This window comes from Fusarium venenatum (assembly GCF_020744135.1).
Source record: "Fusarium venenatum strain MPI-CAGE-CH-0201 chromosome Unknown EDB82scaffold_1, whole genome shotgun sequence".
NCBI classification, from domain to species: domain Eukaryota; kingdom Fungi; phylum Ascomycota; class Sordariomycetes; order Hypocreales; family Nectriaceae; genus Fusarium; species Fusarium venenatum.
The window spans coordinates 195,479-219,303 of NW_027072129.1; the positions used below are offsets into that span (position 1 = coordinate 195,479).

The following is a 23,825-nucleotide window of genomic DNA, read 5'->3' on the forward strand; positions in this document are numbered from 1 at the left end:
TATACTTAATGCATTTATATTTCTATGTCAGAGTAGCCAGCTCTAGTGGGTGTTACCCTGTACTGTGATCCTTTGAACTGGGGATCTCACCACGTCTTAACTGGGAAAAACAAGTAGCGAAGAGAAAACAGAACCCCCGCCAAGCGATCTGTGACGACAATGTCTTCTCAATATCTAGAAGAAAGCGAATACGGTCATCGGAACCGTCAAGTAGCCCAACTCCCGTCAAATGAACCACGCTGTCAGCGTCGCTCTTGATCCACTGCTCAACATGCGACCTCTCGTGAAGCTGGTCAAGACGAACGATGGAAGGCCGACTCGACGAATGAAAATGAGATGAAGCATCAGGTATCGAGGATCGTGCTTCGCTGTAAGAATATATATAACCCATGGCGGATGCAAGACTCAATGCATCGTAACACATGAGTCGACGCGAGTTCCGGGTTTTCTTGAATATGCAAGCAGCATGCCACAAGCCTTTACGTGCTTCAGAACCATTATTCTGGAAGAAACACCGGAGACGCTTCTTCGACTCCAGCATCTGCTCTTGATTTGCCTGCCACCCAGTAGCAAAATGCAGTGTTTCCAATGGTATTGGTATCAGCCTTAGGATCGCAATGAAATGGACCAATGTATCTCCCTCAGTCCTAGCATTTGCTAGTGTTAATTGGTCGATGATTGTATCCAAAAGGTGATTGTTGCTTCTCGTGTCGAGTCTGTTAGATGCATACTGAGCATCAGTTCCTGACTCCAAACCGAGGAAAGGTACAAATGAAGAACGCAAAAGCTTTGATGTAAGTATTTGACGGGAAATGTCCCTTTCATCGAGATAAAATTCGATGAGAGCGACCTTTGAAGGGAATGGATCTCCAGCAGAAGATCTTCCGAGACGATTTTGGCTCCAGCCTTGCCCTCTCGTACTGAGCTGCTCATTCCCTCCAGTATCCAGTTGTGACTTCCAATCAACAGCAGTTCGACACTTCCAGATGCTTTCATCGCAGGGCAATTGTCTCGTAGCCTCACGAAGGTTAATGTCGAGAGGCATAAAAAGGAAAATATGCCCCAGACATTCCAAAACTCGAACACACATAGACAGACGGATGTCACTCTCACGGTTAAGCCACGATTTCCATGCTTCGTCAGTACTAAGATCAGGCTGACTCCGTTGTCTTTGCTTATTAGCCCGGGTAAGTAAATCCCAACACAGTGTTGAGAGTCTGGTTCGCTTGTGCTGTAGTACAACCTTGTCTCTGTGAGATTCTGAAAACATCCACAATACATGTAGGAGAAAGACACTCTGAACTGTCGCAATGTCGGCTTTAATTATGTGATTCGAGACCTAGAAACGGAAGATCAGTGGCTGTATGTATCACAGAGGTGGCGTTGTGACTTACTTCCTGTTCAACAGCTCTGGCAAGCAGATCAGATAGTGCAAAATTATATTCTTCTGCACCTTGTATCTCAGAGTAATGACTTCCGACTGCGGCTGTAGCTAACAGCAGAACCCATGGTAGGTCAGGGTCTTCTAAACGTGATGGATGCAAAAAGGGAAACTGCGAATCAAAGAACTCAAAGTAAAGTTCTACAAAGGCATGAAGAATGTCCTCAGGGACAGCTTCTGTAACCTCCTCTCGACTTTGAGTCTTGTAGAAATTGTTCAAGTTTTCAACAGCCTGATAAGAAATAGTATGGACATGTCCGAAAACCTCGGTTCTAGCCATTTGGATACTGATATCTTGGAGCTTGGGTAAGGAGAGACATGGTCTTGTGTAGCCTGAACATATGTGTTCGGGATTCAAATACATCTGAGGATAAGTATGGTCACCTATTGTTGCAGCCACCGGCACAGCAGGAGCTGATTTTGTCGATGTAAGAGGAATAGGTAAAGATGCATTCGCAACTACAATGGGATCCATCAGGTCTGGTAGGTCTGGAAATCCCAACGAATTATCTAGTCCATCCATGAACCAGGGGAAAGAAGAGCTGACCGTTAATGGGTTCCAAGGCGTCCATGAGACACCTGGTATGAGACACAGTTCGCCGAAGTTCCCGTTAGTCAATGATTGAACGGGAGGCCAGCCAGAGATAGTGGTATCTGGGATATATACGTTGGAGATGTGAGTGGCGTCAGAAATATTTGATGTAGGATCGCCCAATTGATTTGGCATGGCATGAAGGTCATGGGATGAGATGTCTCCGTTCACTGAGCCAGCGTCTCGTACTGTGAGAGGAGACGAGAGGGTTCCATCTTGGTCACTGTCGCCACTTGGTATTTCGGATGACCTGACCAAGTTATAGATGCACTCCGTATCTCTGTTTTTACATCGTGAGCACGGGTGGCCTCCGCTGCAGCCTTGCTTCAGTCTTGAACAAGGGACACAGGCCCGCCCACAGCGGCGACGACCTCGGCTTTGCTCAGATCGGCTATTATGTAAAGCCCTATGACGAACAAGAGTGTCGCTATAAGAAGTTAGAATGACCAAGCTCTTTCGTAGAATTATACCGGTTTACTGACTGGCGCCCAAAGGATTTGGAGCAAGCATCGCATTGGAATGGTTTGTGACCCGTGTGACGAAGAAGGTGCCGATCACGGTGTTCACGCCGTTGAAATCTTTCCCCACAATGATGACAGCATAAAGCGTCTGACTCCATCTTTGATACTCCGTCGGTTTTCCGTCCCGTGGTTGATGATTTCAGGGGAAGATTCGTTGGGAGATGGAGGAGGGAAGCGACGGAGTCTCACCCTCGGATATGGCGGGGGACTAGTGGTGACCATGTCCTCTACCCCGTCGGCCCCGCCTAGCTCCTTCGGGATAAAAAGAGACGAAATTAGCACTCGGGTGTACACGAATTGAATGTGGCTTCTTGGAACATTTATTTTTGTACCCTTTACAGTTAGTTTGGAGGCTATCTTTCTGTTGCCCACTAGCCCGCTTCCCTTGTCCCGTTTAAGTACCAAACAATGGAGCCTTTTCTATACGACAAAACATCATATCAATCAAATCTTTCTAATTACCGAGATCTACACTCGAGGTTTCAGATAACATGACAACGTCTACTCTTGAATGGTTCGGTATGCTTAGTCCGAGACACCAAATATGCCCTCATACTGATTGTAATAAGGCGCCACGACCTACCGACTTCGTACGAGAGGCGTCACTGTCTTTCTTGATACTTGGCTCGATAGGCCCTCTATATTGAAAACCTATCTGCCAATCGATGATGTAGAAGAGGCCGACTATATCTTCATTTCCCATGCTCACTTTGACCAGTGAGTAACTTCGCTGAAATAGAAACCAGCTCGCATTGCGATCCTAATAAAGAACACAAGTCTGCCAGGTGCAGATCGCATCGCCATTAAAACTGGCGCTATCGTCATAGCAAATAATGAAGCGATCAATCTTTTGAGAGAAGCCGGCGTTTCTGAACATCAACTCTTCCCAGTCCAAGGTGGCGAACGTATCCCGTTGTTTACTCGCGAAACCTGGGATCAAGCCAGAGCCGACCCATCCCTCTTCTCCCCTGGATTGCCCAATGCACCAAAACGCCCACTCGACAAACATGCGGCACTCTCAGTCGATGTCTGGCCTTCGCTTCATTGCTTCATGCCGGCAGATCACCCCGAAGTTATTGATACGGCTACTGTCTATAAAGGTTCTGCCAGTCCATACACTTGCACTCTTGACATTACCATAGGAATGAAATATGGTTTGTTTCAACTTGACGAACTCATGCCACCCGAAAAGCTTACTTCAGGTCACCGTTCATTCATAGAGTATATAAGTGACCGGAAGCGGAATGTCATGTCACATAGTGATGGCGGCCAGTTGATGTTCAACTTTGTCATCGGGGACAAGGCGTTACTTTGGAGCGCACATCTAGGAGGGTATAATGGTATCTTGAAGAATCTGCAGCCGAAACCTAACATTGCCATCATGGCTATCGCTGGAAGAGCTAATCTCAATGGAAAACCTTTTGATGGTTCTGCAGCCGAGTTTGCAGCTATGAAGGTTGGTTGGCTTGGAAACCCATCTCAAGTAATTTGGTGTTTACATGATGAAGCGTAAGTAATTCGGGACAGTCGTGTCTTGCTTGACCTAAGATCTTATGGACCGAACGATTGACTGACACTTTGAAGATGCATTCCACCGTGGAGGATCCATACCGAGGCAGCTACAAAAGCCGTCGAGGAGAATGGGAAGACCAAGATATTGGAAATGGACTTTGCTCAGCCAGTTGAGTTAGATATTTAGCGTCTGTGCCATATGTGACAGAAGAAGGAATGCTATCTATTAATGATTTAAGTTTTTACCTAGCAAAATTTCTTGTAATTAATTGAGCTCCCATTTTCTAGGCATGATTTCTAATCTCTCCATGACAAGAAACAAGAGTCAAATGACTTCATAAAAGAGTTGGAATAAGAGGTCAGTATTTGTCTAGCTGATTTTGTGTCGCTTGATTCGTGACTGGGCATGAGACGGACACTTCTCCGGCCCCGCCGCCGCCCCGTCGGGTTTGATCAGACGCTGCGCTACCCCACGGGGGAATAGAATAACACAACGAAGTTAGTAATCTTTCACTTTCGCATCATTCTTCCCATTTGATGGTCAGTTTTTCCACTGAGAATGCTTGGCTGGCTAGACCTCATCGGCTCGGCACGGCCTGTAGGTCGGTATATATCTCTCGAAATCGGAGCCACAACACCGAGACAACAGTCCGTCAATGATGTCCTATTTATAACATGCCTGTAACCTGTTAGCCCTCTACACTTGGAGTTCTCGGTCGTCTTCGGCGACTTATTGATCAAAGGCTAGACCGAGGTGTCCACCACAATAAAATATGTCGACTATGGCCCAATCTAATAATTATCTCTCAAACGAAAAAGACCAGAAAAGCCAAGATGAAAACAACAAGACCCCCAATGAGAGTCACTACGTTGAAGCACAAGCAGAATATCCTACCATTGAGATAGAATATCCTGAGGGTGGCCGAGAAGCATGGCTTGTCGTTCTTGGCGGCTGGTTTGGTCTCTTCTGCACATTCGGACTTATCACCTGCGTCGGCGTCTTTCTCGAGTATTACCAAAATATGCCTTTGTCAGAGTATAGTCCGAGCACCATCAGTTGGATCACGAGTTTGCAAGTGTTCTTCCAGGTTGGCGGCTCAGCAATCGTAAGTCATATCACACCTTGTCTTCAATCTGACTCCACAACAAAACACTGATATATAGTCATCCTACAGTGGGGACGTGTCTATGATTCATATGGACCTCGATGGCTTCTTTTCATTGGAGCTCCTGTCTACTGCTTTGGTCTGATGATGTTGTCCTTATCAACACAATACTACCAGATCCTTCTGTCTCAAGCCATTGTTAGCTCTCTAGGCTCTGGTGCTGTCTTTACAGCGTCCCTCACCTCGACAGCATCATGGTTCAAGAAAAGGCGGGGAACGATCTTTGGTATTGTCAACTCAGGATCATCAGCTGGCGGTATTGTCTTACCCATCATGTTGTCACGTCTTTTCAAGATCATCGGTTTTGGATGGACGATGAGGGTGGTAGGCTTCATATTCTTGGCTTTCATGACGATTTCGTGTCTTCTGATAAAGGCAAATGGTACTCCGAAGCCTCGTCCCTTTGCATTTTCGGACTACCAGCGCTGTTTTAAAGAGCCTGTTATGCTTTTAACAATGACTGGCGGCTTCTTGTTCTTTTGGGGCATGTTCCTCCCGTTGAACTACATCATCATCCAGGCAAAGTCGAGTGGTATTTCACCAGGCCTTGTCCCATATCTCTTGCCTCTGATCAATGGTATCAGTCTGGTTGGCCGTTTGACTGCAGGTGCACTTGCGGATACCATTGGCCAGTTCAACTGTATGTTGTTAATCACCTCTTTCACTGGAGTCTTGACGCTGGTGCTATGGATACCAGGGAGTCAAACTACCGGATCCATCATAGCGTATGCGATTGCTTTCGGTTATGGATCAGGTGGCTACGTCTCCGTCTTTCCGGGATGCGTCTCCCAGATTAGCCCAATTGAAGAAATTGGCACAAGGATTGGGCTTGCTTCGCTAGTCAATTCTTTTGGAGCTTTAACGGGTAGCCCACTGGGTGGTGCATTGATTTTGGACAAAAGTGGAAATGGAAATAGCTTTATTGGGTTGCAATTGTTTTGCGGTTGCACTATGATAGCTTCAGTATTTGCTTATGGAGCTGCTCGTTGGTCCTTGGTTGGTTTCAGGGTAACGAAGGTGTAGCTTGGATTTCAATTTAATTTCAGTATTAAACTCTTGTAGATAAGTACACTATGTGTTGTTCTCTTTGGAGAGAATATCGAATATAAAATACATGAGATATTACTATATACAAAATTCCCAGTTAACTAATAACACTATGTGTTGTTTCCAATTGCAAAGTCAAACAAATACACGGAATAGAGACAAAACTACAAAGTGATGGAAATTGAAACTCGGTACTAATGTAGTTCAGGAGCTTCATCCTTGGGTTCCCAACCAAATAGTCCAAGACATTTGACACCAATACCAAGTACAAAGAGTATCGCACGGAGACCGATTATTATTACTCTGCCAGTAAGGCTATCCAGGTCTGGTAACTATCAAGATGTTAGTTTCACCGCTCACGATTCAAGAAGAAGGTGACACATTCATACCTGCTGATTGGTACTCTTTTTAACCCAACCGAAAGCCCGTGGTATCATGGATTTCTCGTACACCGCTAGCTGCTGACCAACTTGATCGTTTGTAACTATGCCATGCACTTTCTTCAACCTAGCGAGCTCCAGTAATGGCTCAAGTGCATCAGCGGTATCGTGGATGGCATTGTTTGCGCCCATTCCTCTAGAAGGAAGCATTGGATGGATAGAATCGCCTATCAACCAGACTCTTGGATTTGCAATAACAGGGTCTGATTTGTTCTCATTCCTAGTCAGAAGTCGTTCTCTCCAGTCAACTGGGGTATCACTCTTAGCATATCTCCAAGGTGTGGTCAAGATGGCTTCTTCGTCAACTGCATCCACCATTTTGAGACAGTCAGGATGGAATCCGGCCTCGATGAGTTTTTGTTTCATCAACCCTTTTTTGTCTTTGACTTGATCTAACGTCGATGATTCGGGTCCAGTTGTCCACGACACGCCCAAGAATAGCGATGCTTCGTCCTCGCCGTATTTCTCAGGTTTTTGTCCATTGGCGTATTTCGAACTAGTTCCTTTCGTAGAAAAGGTGAAGCTATCGGGAAGATACACAGCAGAGAATACCATAGCCTTGGAGTTGGCAGTATAGATAGTGCCCTTTTCCACAAGCTGACGCGGTAGTGTTTCGAGTACAGGCCAAGACAGATGGCATTTACCTAGGAACCCTCCATTTCCGGGCTTGACATCAGTGATAATGTTGCTGAGTCCAATTTGTTTGTTGACGCGACTTCCGCTTCCCTCGGCTGATATGAGTACGTCGCAATCGTGGTGGGAGCCATCATCGAAATGGACTCTGACGCTGCTCTGTTCGACGCTTTTTCCTTCAATGACCTCGTAACAAACATATTTCTTGCCATATCGAATAACTCCCCTCTCCTGAAGAGGTTTTTGAAGAAAATCTCGAAGACGCACTCGTGCAACCGGGGCGCTCTTTTCGTAAAGGGGAGCTTTGCTCAAATCGATCAGGACCTTCAAGTCAGAAGGACTGAAGATGCAAGGTGCCGAGGAGACGACGCCTCCCGACTTGCCGAACAAAGGCAGGAGAGATGAGAATTGGTCGTTCGTCAGGCAAGCCCTGAAACCGGCCAAGGCGTATGCTCCAAGACGGATCTGATAGCCTCCTCGTTCTGAACCCGCTTCATCGCGTTCGAATACTGAGACATCGATCTTGTTGTCTGATTTATTAATTAAACCGTTGGTCAAACATGCGCCAGAAAGACCACCGCCAATGACGGCAATTTTGAGCGGCGCCATTGGGTGATACGTGGAATTGGAGAAGAAAGTGTAAGTAGTACTAAAGACACTCTGTCGAAAGGCTCCCAGATGCTCAATTTCAAGAAAAATATCCAAAACACAGATAGATCCTTTTATCCCCTTTTGATTTAAGTTAATTCATGTCATTTGAGCTGATCTCTATTCTCCCTGTTGCCGTGTTTTCGGGAACCGGATACCGGGTAGGTCAACTGTACAAATCCGGTTAGTACTCCGCCGGCTCCGTCGCTTTCTCCATGGAGACATGAGTTATCGCGTAATGATCATCAGCGACGCGTCTTAAGACACGGACCGTAGGATCGTCATCATATTGGAGTATTCCAGCATCGAACCCCTGTGCGCGATAAAAAAAACATTCTCGTGGTTAACGATGCGCATACTCAATTGATGCTGGTGTTGCAACAAGTGCTATGGAGTGCAATTGTTCATGACTGTGCCACAGCAGCCGAGTTAGAAGCGACGCCACATGGTTCATGCTGTGGCTAAAACGAGTCATGCTTACTGGTTAAACGAAGGGGCAACGACTCGGTCCGTGCTGCTTTGTGTCAGATTGTCAGCATCAGCCTCAGAGCCTGATTTTTCCCCTCGAGAAGGGTTTTCAACTGGAAAGTATCACAATTGATGCTCCAATGTCTCGAAGAAGGGTTAACACTAAGAGTTTCCTTCAGAAACACCTTGATTAAGTGCAATTGACCACCAAATATTGCTCTGAGCCTCTGCGCGTCACCCCTGAAGCTTAAGCTTACGCCTACCTTTCGAACCATAATCCCGCAGGCCAGCCTGGCTGACGTCGCTTGTGGATGACAGGATGAGGCGATCGGCACCAAAGTACTTTTCTGGGTCATCACAGGAATACCAAAGCATTGGCCTCACTCGCTTCGAAGACCAACCTAACATTGCCCCATCGCCTGGAAGCACCACGATCGGCAGAGAGGGCTCATATCTTTCACCCCGGTCTGATTTTGATTCGCCTCATGTGGATCCCCTGAGCCCTAACCTGCATGACCCTTTTACGCCGGGAGGCAGAGACCATAGCCAGGTCGACTTGCTGGCCGCTGACCGAGCACACAATCTATCGACTGGACTCGGTGTCTACCACCAGCTTAATCCACCAGCACAACCTCCGAAAGGCCCATGGTGGGAAAGGCTCGTGAAGAATAAGTGGTCCATGGTAGCATGTCTCGTTCTCGGGGCTGCAGCTGCCGTGGGCCATCATATTCTATACTCCCACCTCCACAATCGCATAGCTACAAACCAGCAATGGTGGCTCCGACTGGGTCAATTTCTGGCCTTTATTGCAAAGGCCAGTTTCGTTATTGCTGTTTTGACAGCTCACCAACAAGTCGCCTGGAGTGCTGTGAGCCAAAATAGCTATACCGTCCATGCTATCGACTCTCTTTTCGGCGCGGCCCACAATGCTTTCGAACTCTTTAATAGGGAGGCATGGAAGAAGTCGGCCTTCGCTATGGTTCTCGCTATATACATCTGGATGTCCCCTGCTGTAGTCATTTTTACTTCGGCAACACTCAGTGTAGTGACAGATACGAGAGCCGAACATGGAAATTGCCCATCTGTCCGAACCCTCAACTTTAGCAATGACGCCAAGAAAAGCTGGGACGACGATAAAAGAGCAGCGAACGAGACAATGCGTGGAATTTCCCTATCAATGTTCAATCAAGTCATAGCAGACAGGGACTCTCCTTATCATTTCGACTACTGGCTCCAGTCCGCGCCGCCACTTGATTCCATCGCGTCAAGGGTCTTAGCCGGAGGACAGCCGATCCAGAGAGATGAAGTGGCTGATGAGATCTGTGGAGAAGACTGGGACTGCTCTACCACTATTCACTTTCTTGGACCCGGATACAAATGCGAGCAACTCGCCAAAGGCACCAACTCAACAATGAAAAGTTTCAAAAATTACAAGACACCCTTTAATCTTACCAAGATGTTGCCCGTCGGAAATGCCAGCTTCTATACCATTGCGGATTTGGGAGAATACAAGGTGAATCAGATCGAAGTTGACGAGAATAACAAACCAGCAGTGAAGCCTCCATTTCCCAAAAACTTGGGTGCTTTGAGAACAGAACCAGTACTCTGGATGGGCTACGTTGAGGTGGATAAAATAGACGAAACGCATGCAAAAAATCGAAGCATGAAGGGCTGGAACACAGACTACACACCAGTCATCACGGCCTGTGAGCATTGGGAAATCAACTATACCGTCAATATGAATTATACCGGTGGCCGCCAATCATACAAAGTCACCAATCGAGATTACAAGCAAAAAGTTATCAACACAACATATATCGATGAGTCGTCTGTCGACGATGGAACACTCGACCCGATATTTGCCGAACCCGTGGAGAATTATGTCTTCCCAAAGGATTGGAGGTACTACCGCAAAATAACATCGTACCACTCTCTGGGAAAGAAAATCCGCGATCTTCTTCAAGGATCGATTCAGCTACCAGGTCCGATTGCACACTCACCCATCACAACTTCAAAGCTGGTTGCCCGTCCTGAGTCTTTACCCGTTCCCAATTTTGAGGACGCCGTACAGAAACTTTACGAGGATATGCTCATATCCCTTCTCTCAGATCCGTTGCTTCTTGCTGTTGCATGGGCTTCGCATCCAAGTGAGCTCTCGGGCCGGGGTCCAGGTGGGCCTGATACAGAATACCCATGTGTTCGTATGCGCACAGGCAGTTACTTCTCCTACAACTGGGGTGTTCTCGTGGTAGTTTACGCAGCATCGTTTCTCGTCGGGATCGTGGGTGTGGTATACGGCTTGGTAGTCATGTCTCAAGATGGAGTGAAGGAGCTTCGCCAGATGACGTTCTCGTCAATCGCCAAAACAACACAGAAGATGGATCTAGACCAGAGCGAGAATAGGAAGAGCAGAATACGGGCGGTGGAGGAGCGTCCTGGTAGTGGTATATTTGAGTTCAGGGTGGAGGACTATGATCAGTGGGGTGGTAGAAAGGTACCACGAGTCAGAGAGATCTGACCTTAGGCAGGGAATTGTTTGCTTTAACATAGTATGTAACTCTAGGCTTAACTTGTTAACTATTGAAGGACTATTCTTCTCTTCAATTCGCTTATGAAGCTGGCAAGGCTCTTTTTGCAATGAACCCTCCCAGTATTTACGTTGGCGACGTTACAAAGGTTAAGTTGTGGTATGCTACGACGCAAGCCACTATCACCCTTCAGAAAGCCACCATTACCCTTCAGAAAGCCACTACTACCCGTCAGCAATCCGATTCAACTTGTCAGCTGGCCACTTTTATTTCACTAGGGCTGTTTCACGACCCGATTAACCCAATTCAGTATTCTAGCGTGAATAACTAGGTGCTATGGAATGCCTCCCTCCAGTTAACTTGTCAATCACTCTTGTTAAGTCCTATCAGAGTTAACCCAGTGAGCCATTCGAAACTAGTTTACTGTAGATGTCATAGCTGAAATTCTCTTGTCACTTCTTTGCCGATCTCCCTGCTGTTTTACAAGACACACAGGGAAAGTTAGGCTTGGCTCGCAAGCCATTGCAATCATATAGGTAAAACATGGCTGCAATGACCCCAGCTGAGTTGCAACGAGAAGTAAACAACTCTGGCTGGGAGTCTGGCACCACAGGTATAAAAAGGCCATATTTCCCGGTTTGAAATGGGATAATATTAGGACAGTCTCGACATATTTTCTCTATCACTAGCAAAACCACTACCAAAAATGTTGTTTAAATCATTGTTTCTGTCATCTTTTTTTGTTGGCTCTCTCGCCGGGATTCTATTCCAACAACGCCCTTCCCTATCGACTTTAGACGACGACAATGACGTCAACTGTACCAGCGGTAGGCCGTCGGGTTGTCATGGCTGTAACGTGAGATGGAACAAGTCTCTCGATGAAGATTACATTTGTGGTGATAAACGTCTGGGACCGAAAGCTCTCCCAGTGACTTTACCTCTCAGCACATTTGTTGCCGGTTACGATCGTTTTGGAAAGAAGTCACCGAATGACTTTCTCGCAGAATGGTGGAATTCTACAATGGTGTGGGACATCGATAAGGGGGCAGATCGGGAACATGGATGGAGATTTCCGCCGTTAAATGGCTTTGCTTTAGACCAGGATCAAATCCCCATGAAGGCATATATAGACCTCGAGGTCGGCACACTAGTTGATCGTTTTGGTGGGACTGGCGGTAAGTATTTACGGTGTCTTACTCGGGCAAAATTCTGACTGCTTTCTACAGGACGCTTTATCTCTCCCGCCACAGCCCCTTTTGCGCAGAGAGCTCTTCATCCACAGAGCCTCAACACCAGACCAGAGAAAGAGTTCCCTAATGACTATCATGTATATAACGTTACAAAGCCCTTTTCCGTTTTGTCTGGACCCATCAAGCCATGGTTTGGTCAGCCTGGGTACGGCGTGCAGTTCTTCCTGGGTATTGGTACCACGGTTCAGGATCACATTAACATGACAAACTTGGTGGAAGTAGATCCTTCTAAGTTGCCAACACAAGGGATATTGCGCTGCTATAGCGAGGATTGTATGATAGACGGAGAGCTGTGAGAGTCACTTGCGTTTTCCTATCGTTTTACTGGCAAGATATACGCATTGTTATCTATTTTTTTTTAGCTGTAACAGGTTACGCTTCAACGTAGTTTCCTGAGCCAAAATGACAGTCTTTTAATCAGCATACGTCTATATGGGATAATAGTTTCACTACAAATCAACAGAAGACAGGAGTGTGCTAGTCTCAGAGTCTTCTATTACTTGAATGATATTGTTGAGACAAGGTGGAGAATAGAGGCTGGTTAGATTAATATACTCCTCTACTTACGCAATGTCTTCCTGTCTAAAACAACTCAAACATCGTGGACATTGAGGTCAATAGGTGTGAAGCAGCTGGGACTACCACTAGAAATGTACAGGTAATACCCATTTCTAGCCTCATACTTGTAGTAAAATTGATTGTGCACATCACTGGAGGGATCAGTGGAACAACCTAAAGGATTGCCATCGTCATCCGTTGGGCAAGACGCCTTTGGGGCCGTACAAGCAAGCTTGCCGTTGAAGATGTCGCGGGTGACATAGTCAAAGGCTGTGTTAGGACCAGTGTTGCCATTCTGGCAATATCCAAAGTACGCCGGGTCTGAAGGCGAGTTGGCAGAGCCGTAGTAAACGCAAACAGAATTTCCAGTATACTTGTCTCGTAATCGGCCAGTTTTAGGATCCAGAGTGAGTGTTCGGGTGCGGAGGTTTCCTCCTTCTGGGCAGAATAGCATGACACTTCCATTTTGATCAACGCCTTGAAGGGGGCCACCATTCACAGAGCCGCCATCGCCAGTAATGGTGAAGTTCGGGGTTGCTAAGGGAGCTGCGGTGGTCACCGCTGCAGCTGTTGTCGTTTCGGTCTCGGATGTGGTGGTGGTGATGGCGGCGGTGGTGTCCAAAGCGATTGTGGTTGCGACAGTTCCAGTAAGTGTCTCGGACGACGCCACGGCAGAGATTTCCCCTGCCGTTGTTGTAGGAGACTGCGTTGTTGAATCAGCCAAAGTAGAAGTCACTGCATCCGTAGCTGAAGAGAAACTGTTGTCAGCCATCTCCGAAATGATTTCCCTTGGCACCTTTGTCGTAACTCACTAGAAGTTCGAGCCTTGCAGGGACCAGCAAGCGTAGAGTCAAGACCGAAAAGGCCAATAGCCATAAGGAAAGCAAAAGCAAGAAGACGGGTTGAAATAGTTATTTAATAGGCAGGTCACGACTACAAAGGCCATCAAATTTCCCCTGAATCAATAGTTTGTCCCTAGGTTAATAGGGAACTTGGTACCTAGAATCGATTTGCTGCCGCTAGTGCAAAAACAAGAATGATTGGATCGATGGTGCCGGGGTTCCTCTAGAAATAGGACTAGGTTATGTTAGTTTGGCTTTTTCTCCAAAGGGTTAACTGTTAGCCACGGGTGATCATAATAATATAGCGCTATGATGAGAATAGCGACAAATTTCACTATCCTAAACTTATCGTAGTAGATACAAAGTCCTACTCAGCACCTTATATCAATAATGTATTGCAGATTTCATATTTGGTTACATATCATGTACGACCCTTCAGTCCGGATCCTTTACCCCGCTTTCAAAGTGAAGGCAACTGTCAAAGCGAGGAATGAAAGCATAGCTATTGGTCAAGGTAGCGCTATAAATATCTCCAAGTTGATGTTGCTTCGTCCATCTCACTTTCCGTTGATGATATCCAAAGCTACCTGACTGAGGTGACGGTGCTTGTCAATCGGCTATTCCCCCGTGACGATACAGATAACACTTTTCTCTACACAGCGCAATTGAAATCCGATCAACAAACGCAAGGGACGTGTTGGGATTGGCACGATGACTGATATTGACGAGGCTATCGAGCAAACGAAGAAGTCGATTAGTGCCAATCCGACAAATGTTAATTATCTGAAAGAACTTGGCAACCTTCTCAATGACAGATATGTTAGCACCGGTATGATTGAAGATCTGGATGAATCCATTTTTGCGACGAAGCAAGCTATCAATGCGATAACAAACGACGATGTCGACTTGGCAGACTGCTCAAATACCCTCAGTTACCGGCTTCAAGATAGATTCATGATGACGGAAGAAAACGCAGACCTTGAGGAGGCCATACAAATGGCACAAAAGGCGGTTGGGTTAACGACTACGACACAGTCCGTTAACGCCAAGTATTTGAGCAATCTCGCCGCATCATTCAAGATCAGGTTCTCCGTTACAGGAGATCTAAAGGACATGGAAGACGGTATAGCTATAGCAAGAAAGGCCGTTTCTGTGACGACAAGCAGTGACCTTGAACTATCGAAGTGGCTGAATAATCTTGGTAACCATCTCAACAACAGATATCTAGTGACAGGTTCTTTGGACGACCTTGAAGAATCAATCAACCTGAACCGACGTGCCATCGACATGACATCGGACACAAAACTGCGCGGGCTATTCTTGAACAACTTGTCAGCCAAGTTGGATCTCAAGGCCGAAGCTACTGGTAATTCGAACACATACGAGGAGGCCATAGAACTCGCTAGAACAGTCCTCACCCTGACACCAGATGGCCATCCAGATCAAGCAAAATGGCTAAATAACATCTCAGCTCATCTGATAGAAAGATTCCACAGATTGTGGGATCTGAGCGACTTGCAGAATGCCATCAATGCTGCAAGTAAAGCTGCGGATCTGACGCCGAATGGGCCTACAAAGGCTCGATATCTTGCAGCGGTCGTAGATGGCCTCATTCACAGATACGAAAAGATGGGTTCATTGACGGATCTCGAAGAAGCTATTCGCATTACTGAGACGGCTATTGAAATGCTTCCTAGTCATCATTCACAAAGGCCACGGGTCGTCTCCATCCTTGCGGATATTCTTAAAAACAGATACTTAAGACATCAAAAGATACAGGATCTCGACAGAGCAATAGAATTATCCAGAGAGGCTGCTGATGCAACGCCTGACAACCACCCCTTCAAAGCGGCCTATCTCGACAGACTTGCAGTGCAACTGTGCCTCAGATCATCCAGGTCTCGGACAGACCCTAACCTCTGGAAAGACTTGGAAGAGTCAATACAGCTGGAGAGAACTGCAATAGCCACCACCGCAAAGAACCGCCCAACTTGGTGCCAAAAGAATAATTTACAGTCCATGCTCGTCATAAAGTACGCTCTGACAAAACAAAATGCAATTCTCGATGAATGTGCTCGACTACAACGGGAAGCCCTCGAGGAAATCCCAGGAGACCATCAATACCGCTCAGAAATGCTCAACACGTTAGGTTATCGTCTCAGGGATGGAGCGAAGAATGATTCAGACCTTGGAACAGCTTCAGAGTGTTTTCTCGAGGCACTGCAGAACAAAAATGCTCCTGCGATAAGCCGAGTGAGAGCTGGCTCGGCTCTACTCCGGTGTTGTCCTGATAAACAAAAGGCTTACGAGGCTGCCCAAGTCATCATGGCTCTTCTACCTCATTTGATCACGAGATCTCATGAGACCTCAGATAAACAGCATGCTGCAGGCCAGAGAGCTGGTATGGCGTGTAGTGGAGCTGCTGCAGCTTTGAAAGCAGGCAGACCGGCCTTTGAGGCACTACAAGTACTTGAGCTAGGGCGCGGTGTCCTTGCAAAGTTTAGTGAAGACATGTTGCTGGGTCCTGTCAAATTAGGTCGTCTGTCTCCTGAACAAGCCAACACTTATACCCATCTTCGCGACGAGTTGCAGTTCTCGAATACTCTTATCCAAGGAAACTCTCTTCAGGGTCATATTGATCAGCTCAATAGGCGTTACAATGCGGCAGAGGAGTTTGAGGAGTTGATTGGTGAGATCCGAAAGTTGCCGGGGTTTGAAGACCTCTGGACTGCATTGACAGAAGCAGAGACACTTCAGGCCGCTGAGTATGGTCCAGTGGTCGTCATCAATATTAGTCAAGCTCGATGCGATGCAATCATTATTGAGAAACATCAGGTGAAATCTTTGGCGCTTCTCAATATTGCAGATGGCCTCGCTCAGTTCGCTCGGAAGGGTGACTTTGGTAGCTCAAAGGTCCTAGAATGGATTTGGGACAAGATCACCCAGCCAGTCTTGGATGCTCTTGGTTATTCTCAACATCCTGGAGACGATGCATGGCCTCACGTATGGTGGATACCAACAGCATCGTTAACTCTTTTCCCGCTACATGCTTCAGGGTATCACCGTCGAGAGACGTCTGAAACTGTCATTGATAGGGTAGTGTCGTCTTACGCTTCTTCCATCAGGGCTATCATACGTGGTCGCGAGAAGCCTCTTTCATCACATTTGACTGCCACTGTTACACAGCGAGCCTTACTTGTAGGCATGCAATTAACTCCAGGCATTGAACCATTGCCCTTTGCAGACAAGGAAGTAGGCATTGTACAGGAGCTGTGCAAGTCACTCGGTCTAGAGACTGTTCGGCCGAGACCGCGGAAAGAAGATGTGTCTAAAGATCTGTTACACTGCAAAGTATTTCACTTTGCAGGTCACGGCTACACAGATGAACAGGATCCCTCCAACAGTCATCTACTTTTGGAAGACTGGAAAGACAATCGTTTTTCGGTAGGTGACTTACAACGAATGAACCTACGTGAACAAGAACCATTTCTCGCGTATCTTTCTGCATGTGGCACTGGACAGATGAAGCAGTATGATCTAGTCGACGAGAGTATTCATTTGATCAGCGCGTACCAATTGGCTGGCTTTCGTCATGTTATCGGTACGCTGTGGAAGGTGAGTGATCAATGTTGTGTAGATATAGCTCGGACTACCTATCAGAGCATGAAGGACACGGGTTTGACTGATGAGGGTGTCAGTTGGGGGTTGCATCGGGCCAGTAGAAAGCTTCGTGATAAATGGGTCAAGGAGCAGAAGCAAGGGGGAAGTTGCCCACGAAGGGGAGTTGTGGTCGTTGGAAATGATAAAAGTAATGTTTCTGGGGATAAGGAACTGTGTAAGGATGAGAATGGCAGGGATATAGTGGCTGTGGAAGATGAAGATGAAGATGGCAAGCAGGTGCAGTGGGCACCTTACGTTCACTTTGGTGTATGAAGATGAGAGTTTCATGATGAGCAGTACAAGTCATTGTCTGACCTACCCTGAACACAAACCTTACAGTTTGCCTTACCAAGACCCGTCATTACATTCCTATCTCGTGTGCTGCTGAGGAAGACAAACAGGAGATGCGTCTTCCCGAGTTTTCACAATATCCCTTCTATTTTCGTCCTTACAATGTTTTATTTTAAATTTTGTATCCCAGCCTCGACCCAGGATTTGGATCTGCAGTCAGCTGCGCTTTTGTATGTTAACCGCAAAGTCAGCTGCACAGCTCGGTGGGTAGGAACATACCCCGTTAATTTCATATACTTGTCAGATTTATCAAATTTACTTATTGATGTTTTTACTACCCTAAACATCTTGACTAACTGCCAAGTTAAACAGGTTATTCTATCGGTATATCTCTAGCATTACCGCTTGTATACTATGTCTATTTCCATCTGAACTTGAGGTTTTTGAGAAAAGCTACCAGATATGCAATTTAGATATACGGCAAAGTTCAAACAAACAGTAGCTTATGCACTTTTTTTTTTTTTTTTTTGGAACAGTAGGCAACTCATTTGTTAAACAATAGGGCTATGTAAATTACATCTATTAGACTTTGAGGATTACCTACATCAAATGTCACTCAGGGTAGGATGCGGTGAGCGTTTTTAATTAACCAAGTAGCCTTCTACGTGACAAGAAGCTCCACTAACTAATCACGGGGCTCCGGGCGAGCGCTAGAGGCACAGCCAGCTGTGCCTCTAGACTTCAACCACGTGATCTTATGGGCACAGTAGCTGTGCCTCTAGATATCCTTATGTAAGCTTGATATGTGTAAGTGATGTGATGTTGTGAGGCTATTCACATCCAATTTACTGTATTTCTAGCTATGTGATGCATTGAAGATAGATAAACATGACTCACGCTTCCTCTTGTGTAGCGGATAACATACCAACACTAGTATTAACACAATGAATCAGAACACGCTTTCAAGTATATAACCTGAGTGTTCTTCGGCCCTTATAGTAACTATTCCTCTCGTATCAAGCATCTATAACACTCAAATAGTATAAACAATCATCATGAACCCCAACAGCCGCCGTCATCAGAACCCTCCTCCCTTTGTTGTTCGAACTGATGGTTCAGCAACGCCTGCAACAACTGCTCCTCCTGTGAACTATGTTCTGCAGTCTATCCCTATCAATAGCCAAGCTATCCCTCAACGGCCGGCTCCTATGAATACTCGCAACGATCCCCCCAACCTCCAGTTGGACTTCTGGCTTACGCACACGAGGCCCGGTGATGCCACTAGTAACACTGCTTTGCAGCAACAGAATCCTCAAGCTCTTGTTGCTGCCCAGAGCACTTCATACCCTCCACCGGGGCAACCAGTTAATGTGATCCAACGGCCCTATGGATATCAAGTTGAGGGGGAATGGCATATTGGCTACTGGTATGATCGACTTCAGCACCGTGCTAGAGAGCAATCACAAGCAGATCTCGGGCCTCAATGGAATCATAATATGCTTGTTAACTATGATCAGCACTATCGTAGCCAGCAGCTTGCAGTCCCTGGTGTTAATTGGCCTACCCCAGCAGTAGGTATGACTACCTATCAGCCTGTTATTCAGGCTCTTCAAAACACAGGGATATCGGTTGTTCATGTAGATCAAAATGGAAATGCACAGTGGGTTTGGCAAGGAAGGAATTAAGTCAGGGGCATAGTACAGTTTTCAGTGATTTTGCTTGCTCAATAGTATAAAAAAATCACACCCAGTGCAAAGATTATTATAACTTCAGGACAGTTCTATAAATCTAGCTCGTAATATAATAGATATAGTACTCTGAAATAGCCCTTTTTCTAAGCTTTCGAATAATATATATAATATATCTATTGACCGATTGCAACCCAATTTAGATATGGGGGTTCCGATGTTGGTATACCCGCTGCTGATCCTCATGATCCCGGGCTGCCGCCTTCCATACATAATCAGATCCACGATAAGTCGTAAAAGGCCGTGCCTTTAGCTCCTTTTCAACGTTCCTATTGACCCGTTCAGTCTCAGCCTTATCGAAGTCAAGATAGCTCATCATTTCTTCCTTAGTCCAATCTCGAATACTTCTTCCTATCCTACATTGGCGACCCATTTGCTTCCAATCGAGGCACCAGTCATATTCAGCCTTGCTATAACGCTGGGGCAGCTTCATAGCTTTACGGTACTGTTGGTTGGTCTTCAATGCCCCCTGAGGTTGTGCGGCATACCACGCTTCTCGATCTGCCTTGTAGCGTTGATAGATAGCACGGGCATCATCATAGCTCAATGTATCAGCCTCACTTTGTGCAGCAACTGTTAATAGCCCGGCTACTGGAGAAGTCGTAGTAACGGTTGTTTTGTGAGTCGTTGTCTCTATTGTTGTCTCCGTTGTTGTATGTACTCCCGTGACCCCTGCAGAGCTAGTTGGGGATAACGAGCGTGTTGTTGATCTCGATACTGTATGTGTTACAGTATGAACTGTTATAGAGGTCTGAGTAGGGGCAACTGTTACAGGGTCCTGAGTAGGAGGAACGGTTGCAGAGTCCTGAGTGGGAGTCTCTGAGATATGATCCCACTGTAGAGGGCACACTTTTGACTTCCTTGTATGACCTGACTGATGACACTTTGTGCATGTAGGCGGTGCCCGAGTTTGAGGTCGTAATGTATACTCAACAGCCTCAAATGCACAGGGCTCGCGCTGTGTGCTTGCCACGGGTAACACCGATGTGGCCTGAAGGTGACTGGACTGTATAGTCGGCTCAATAAGAAGTTGAGGGTTGCCGTTGCGTTGAATTCGCTAATGCGAGTGGAAATGATATATCTGTAACGGCTGATTACCATGTATTAAGGGCTGAATCGTATGAGCACATGGCAACCCAAGAGTTCTGTTGAACGAGCCCGTGCAGGAGGGAAGCTCATGCAACAACCGAGATCTTTGGGACTCAACAAGCCGAAGGGCCTCGTGTGATATCCAACCACGGATGTTGCCGTATATTGACCCGGATAGCTTCAAAGGAAAGCTAGCCTGCTGTTTTGCCCGATTGCTATCAAGCTCAGCCAACTGATTCATTATAACTAGCTTGATATGTCTCCATGCCTCAAAGAGGTTAAGCTGGGAAGTCTTGAGATATGATTTGATCAGTTGATGAATACCCTCGCATCGTGATGTGACGAATTGGTTGAAATGAAGGTGTTGATCGACCCAGGCCTTGACGAATCTATCCTTGTAGAGATCTAGCCAGGTCTCCGTGATATAGCCAATCTGACTTATGTAGTCAGGTAGATACTTCTTCTTGAATTCACCAAGCTTCTGATAGTATATATCTTCGTTACTAGAGGCAACGAGATCATGCCACAAGGAGTAGAACTCCTTCCACTTCTCTTGCCCTTCATGATCTTTCGAGTCCTTTGTAAATGCATCCATGCAATGCCGTAGTACTGCCTTGTTGATATGCCACAAGCATAGTAACGATACTGACTGAGGAAAGGTAGAAGCTACGGCATTCATACAGGCAAGACATCGGTCTGTAAGTATTATAGAAGGAAGGTCTATAGTCATGGCCTCATAAAGAGACCGTAACCGTGTAGGAACCCACTGATAGTCAGCTTCTTCCTCGCTACTGAGGAATGCAAATGCAATACAGAAAGACCGTTGGCAAGCATCAACACCAATGGCATTGAGGAGTGGCATGTTATATTTATTGGTCTTGTATGTGCAATCTAGTATCAGCACTTCAGGATAGGATTTGAGGTATTCAAGAGACTTTGGATGTGCAAATAACACTGCCGTGACTCTACTATCGTCAAGGCGTATTCGATTCCAGAAGCCCTCGGATTTAAGCTGCGTTGTAAGGGCATGTATGTTACTTTGACCTTGAACAAGCTCCCGCTTGCTTTGTGCAATGCAGTTGTAGATATCCTTCTGCGTAGCAAGTGTTCCAGTTGTATTCCTCAGATGTGATGTAATAACCTTTGGTGTTGCACCTGCATTCGCCAGTTGCCTGACTATTAATCTATCCGGGCTTGATATCTGACGATGAGTAGGATGTGCTAGAGCGTTGCTCGGCTCGTGGTTGTGTACATGATGACTGTGATCAGGGCGATACTTCAGAGACCACGCAGTCCTACTGGGTTCCTCTTTAGCTATCACAGAAAAGAGGCATCCTGTGTAGCGTGATGTAGTATTCCTCTTTCGTATCTTTATTGTTGAAGCAGGCTTTGTGCCTCGATCACAAGTGTAGATAACCCCGGTCCTTCCGCTGGGGGTCTTCCAAGAGTTCTTGACTACGAAGGCGTAGCCTCGATCTCGGGCCCAGGCGTTGATAGCGGTGACGAGGTCCTTTCGTGAGGGAAACTCGCCTTCAGGTGGGAGGACATCATCGGGGAAGCAATTTGATACATTAACTGGATCCATTTTAAGTGCAGAATAGTGTAATAGCTTCAATTTGCTTCAATTGTAATGTCAACCGTTGAATTGGAAGGTTTGAGTTGAGGCTACGTATGCATTATGCTGTATCAAGCTTACATAAGGATATCTAGAGGCACAGCTACTGTGCCCATAAGATCACGTGGTTGAAGTCTAGAGGCACAGCTGGCTGTGCCTCTAGCGCTCGCCGGGGCTCCGCATTTGCTGACAACTAAATACCCCGGGAAATGACCCCTATCATAAGACGACGTGGATTAATATTCCGCAGTCGCCAATAAAAAGTCTCCGTTTCACAGCCCTAATCAGCCTCGGGTAATTCTTATCTCATTTAAGCATAGCCGTTATTTTAGAAGGATCAATGCGCTTCCGAAGGATCAATGTGCTTAGCCCCAAGATGGGGGTGCAAGGGAATTGTTTTGTCTATTTACGAGTTCGCCAAGTAGAAAGGAAGCTTACTGTAAGGCTAGGGAATATGCGAGGTTTTCATCCCATGAATACAACCTCCATACGAAGTATGCGAGCAACCTAGGGTCCTTGGCAGACCTTAGTCTCAGTCACGTTGTTCGCCGATATACACAGGAAAGGAAGGTGCAGGTCGGATAATTTCGAAAGCAGAGACCTGAGAGAACTATAAAGACCACAGCCTGTCTCCCTTTGGTTTGCATTCGACAGCTCACTCGACAACACAATCCTCAACCACTAGTCTTTTACTTCAAACTTTTCTACAAATCAACAAATACTCAAGATGAAAGCTGTTACCTCCCTCGTTCTTTCCTGCGCTGCAGTGACTGTCTCTGCTGCTGTAAGTCTTGCGCTTCAGTATTCAAAAAGACAATCAACAGTTTGCTGACTCTATTCCAGGCTCTTCCTGACGGTACTCAGGTGGTCTCTGCCCCTATGGAGGGTTACGAAGTTGTTCCCATGCAATGGAAGGGTGTTATCAAGGAGGGAGAGGCTCCTGTTTCTCTGAATGGTACTATTGAGGTAAGACATCTGCCAACACTCTTAGCTGTCTGTAACTATACTAACACCAAGTCTCAGTCGATTATCGCTCAGATCCAGGAGATCAACCCGGAGTTCCAGTTGGTGGAAGAAGAGCCCGAGGCCTCATCCGAACTTGAAGCACGCAGCCAAGTAAGATATACCTTGATTGCTATTCCTTTTAGCGGCATATTCTAACCAATACCATAGTCTAACATCATTTGCAATGTTGGTGGTAATGGCGGCAATGTCGACGTGGTAGCGGCCCGACGCGAGCAAAGGTACCTTCGCTCCTTGGGTACCAGTGTATGCGGTGTTGATGGTGGGCCTGGCAAGTGCGCACGCATCTCCTGTTCTTATGGCGATGCTATCTGGCTTTGCAACGACAACACCCACTACATCCAACCCAGGTGCAGCTACTTGGCTGACTATGTTGATAACATTATTGCGCGATGTGCAACGACAACCAACAGCCCTCCTTGTACAGTCAGGCCTTGCCCTCCTAGCTGGAGCGCGCAATTCGTTCGAGGTCAGCAGTTCGACACTGACAGGTACAACGTTATTGTTGGCAGAAGCAACTGCTAGTTTGCTGATCGGTCGCATCATGGTTACGTGAATAACTATGATCAACGTTGTATTGCAACCTCGTGTTAACGCGGGGAGCCAAGACTCGGACCTCAATAATAGGACACTTTGAGCTATTAGATTAGATTATATTCTTCCGAGGCACTATCAGGCCTCGTGTCAATTAACGTCTTCAACTTCTCAACTGTTCATAAAGTAGCGCGTTGATGTGGCAGTAGAGGATAAACC

General features: G+C 46.4%; 10 protein-coding genes across 10 annotated transcripts; 7 read left to right on the top strand and 3 right to left on the bottom strand.

Moving 5' to 3' along the window:
• Window positions 1-52: 52 nt before the first annotated feature.
• On the bottom strand, window positions 53-2,168 carry EDB82DRAFT_469626 (uncharacterized protein; the record flags this gene model as incomplete). The annotated part of the gene is made up of 2 exons (XM_025732552.2): window positions 53-1,339; window positions 1,395-2,168. 2 exons carry the CDS (start codon window positions 2,166-2,168, stop codon window positions 53-55), a joined length of 2,061 nt encoding a protein of 686 aa, XP_025591466.2.
• Window positions 2,169-2,906: 738 nt separating this feature from the next.
• Window positions 2,907-4,253, top strand: EDB82DRAFT_549105 (uncharacterized protein; the record flags this gene model as incomplete). Its single annotated transcript, XM_025732551.2, has 4 exons — window positions 2,907-3,073; window positions 3,124-3,271; window positions 3,332-4,063; window positions 4,139-4,253. The coding sequence occupies exons 1-4, from the start codon at window positions 3,046-3,048 to the stop codon at window positions 4,251-4,253; spliced, it is 1,023 nt and encodes a 340-aa protein (XP_025591465.1). The 5' UTR covers window positions 2,907-3,045.
• A 390-nt stretch (window positions 4,254-4,643) lies between these two features.
• On the top strand, window positions 4,644-6,255 carry EDB82DRAFT_549107 (major facilitator superfamily domain-containing protein; the record flags this gene model as incomplete). Its single annotated transcript, XM_025732550.2, has 2 exons — window positions 4,644-5,172; window positions 5,242-6,255. The coding sequence occupies exons 1-2, from the start codon at window positions 4,840-4,842 to the stop codon at window positions 6,253-6,255; spliced, it is 1,347 nt and encodes a 448-aa protein (XP_025591464.1). The 5' UTR covers window positions 4,644-4,839.
• A 91-nt stretch (window positions 6,256-6,346) lies between these two features.
• Window positions 6,347-8,075, bottom strand: EDB82DRAFT_570040 (uncharacterized protein). The gene is made up of 2 exons (XM_025732549.2): window positions 6,669-8,075; window positions 6,347-6,611 (listed from the first exon to the last, which is right to left on the bottom strand). The coding sequence occupies exons 1-2, from the start codon at window positions 7,959-7,961 to the stop codon at window positions 6,474-6,476; spliced, it is 1,431 nt and encodes a 476-aa protein (XP_025591463.1). The 5' UTR covers window positions 7,962-8,075; the 3' UTR covers window positions 6,347-6,473.
• Window positions 8,076-8,535: 460 nt separating this feature from the next.
• Window positions 8,536-11,095, top strand: EDB82DRAFT_482008 (uncharacterized protein). The gene has a single exon (XM_025732548.2). The coding sequence runs from the start codon at window positions 8,788-8,790 to the stop codon at window positions 10,984-10,986; it is 2,199 nt and encodes a 732-aa protein (XP_025591462.1). The 5' UTR covers window positions 8,536-8,787; the 3' UTR covers window positions 10,987-11,095.
• A 607-nt stretch (window positions 11,096-11,702) lies between these two features.
• On the top strand, window positions 11,703-12,542 carry EDB82DRAFT_453924 (uncharacterized protein; the record flags this gene model as incomplete). The annotated part of the gene is made up of 2 exons (XM_025732547.1): window positions 11,703-12,171; window positions 12,223-12,542. The coding sequence occupies 2 exons, from the start codon at window positions 11,703-11,705 to the stop codon at window positions 12,540-12,542; spliced, it is 789 nt and encodes a 262-aa protein (XP_025591461.1).
• A 178-nt stretch (window positions 12,543-12,720) lies between these two features.
• Window positions 12,721-13,927, bottom strand: EDB82DRAFT_453927 (uncharacterized protein). The gene is made up of 2 exons (XM_065607829.1): window positions 13,617-13,927; window positions 12,721-13,551 (listed from the first exon to the last, which is right to left on the bottom strand). The coding sequence occupies exons 1-2, from the start codon at window positions 13,678-13,680 to the stop codon at window positions 12,839-12,841; spliced, it is 777 nt and encodes a 258-aa protein (XP_065465191.1). The 5' UTR covers window positions 13,681-13,927; the 3' UTR covers window positions 12,721-12,838.
• Window positions 13,928-14,215: 288 nt separating this feature from the next.
• Window positions 14,216-17,899, top strand: EDB82DRAFT_482011 (CHAT domain-containing protein). The gene has a single exon (XM_025732545.2). It carries the CDS (start codon window positions 14,358-14,360, stop codon window positions 17,577-17,579), a length of 3,222 nt encoding a protein of 1,073 aa, XP_025591459.1. The 5' UTR covers window positions 14,216-14,357; the 3' UTR covers window positions 17,580-17,899.
• Window positions 17,900-18,652: 753 nt separating this feature from the next.
• On the top strand, window positions 18,653-19,282 carry EDB82DRAFT_518867 (uncharacterized protein; the record flags this gene model as incomplete). Its single annotated transcript, XM_025732544.1, has 1 exon — window positions 18,653-19,282. The coding sequence occupies one exon, from the start codon at window positions 18,653-18,655 to the stop codon at window positions 19,280-19,282; it is 630 nt and encodes a 209-aa protein (XP_025591458.1).
• A 3,386-nt stretch (window positions 19,283-22,668) lies between these two features.
• Window positions 22,669-23,803, top strand: EDB82DRAFT_896 (uncharacterized protein). The gene is made up of 4 exons (XM_025732541.2): window positions 22,669-22,833; window positions 22,893-23,015; window positions 23,073-23,165; window positions 23,223-23,803. The coding sequence occupies exons 1-4, from the start codon at window positions 22,777-22,779 to the stop codon at window positions 23,595-23,597; spliced, it is 648 nt and encodes a 215-aa protein (XP_025591456.1). The 5' UTR covers window positions 22,669-22,776; the 3' UTR covers window positions 23,598-23,803.
• The last annotated feature ends 22 nt before the right edge of the window (window positions 23,804-23,825 follow it).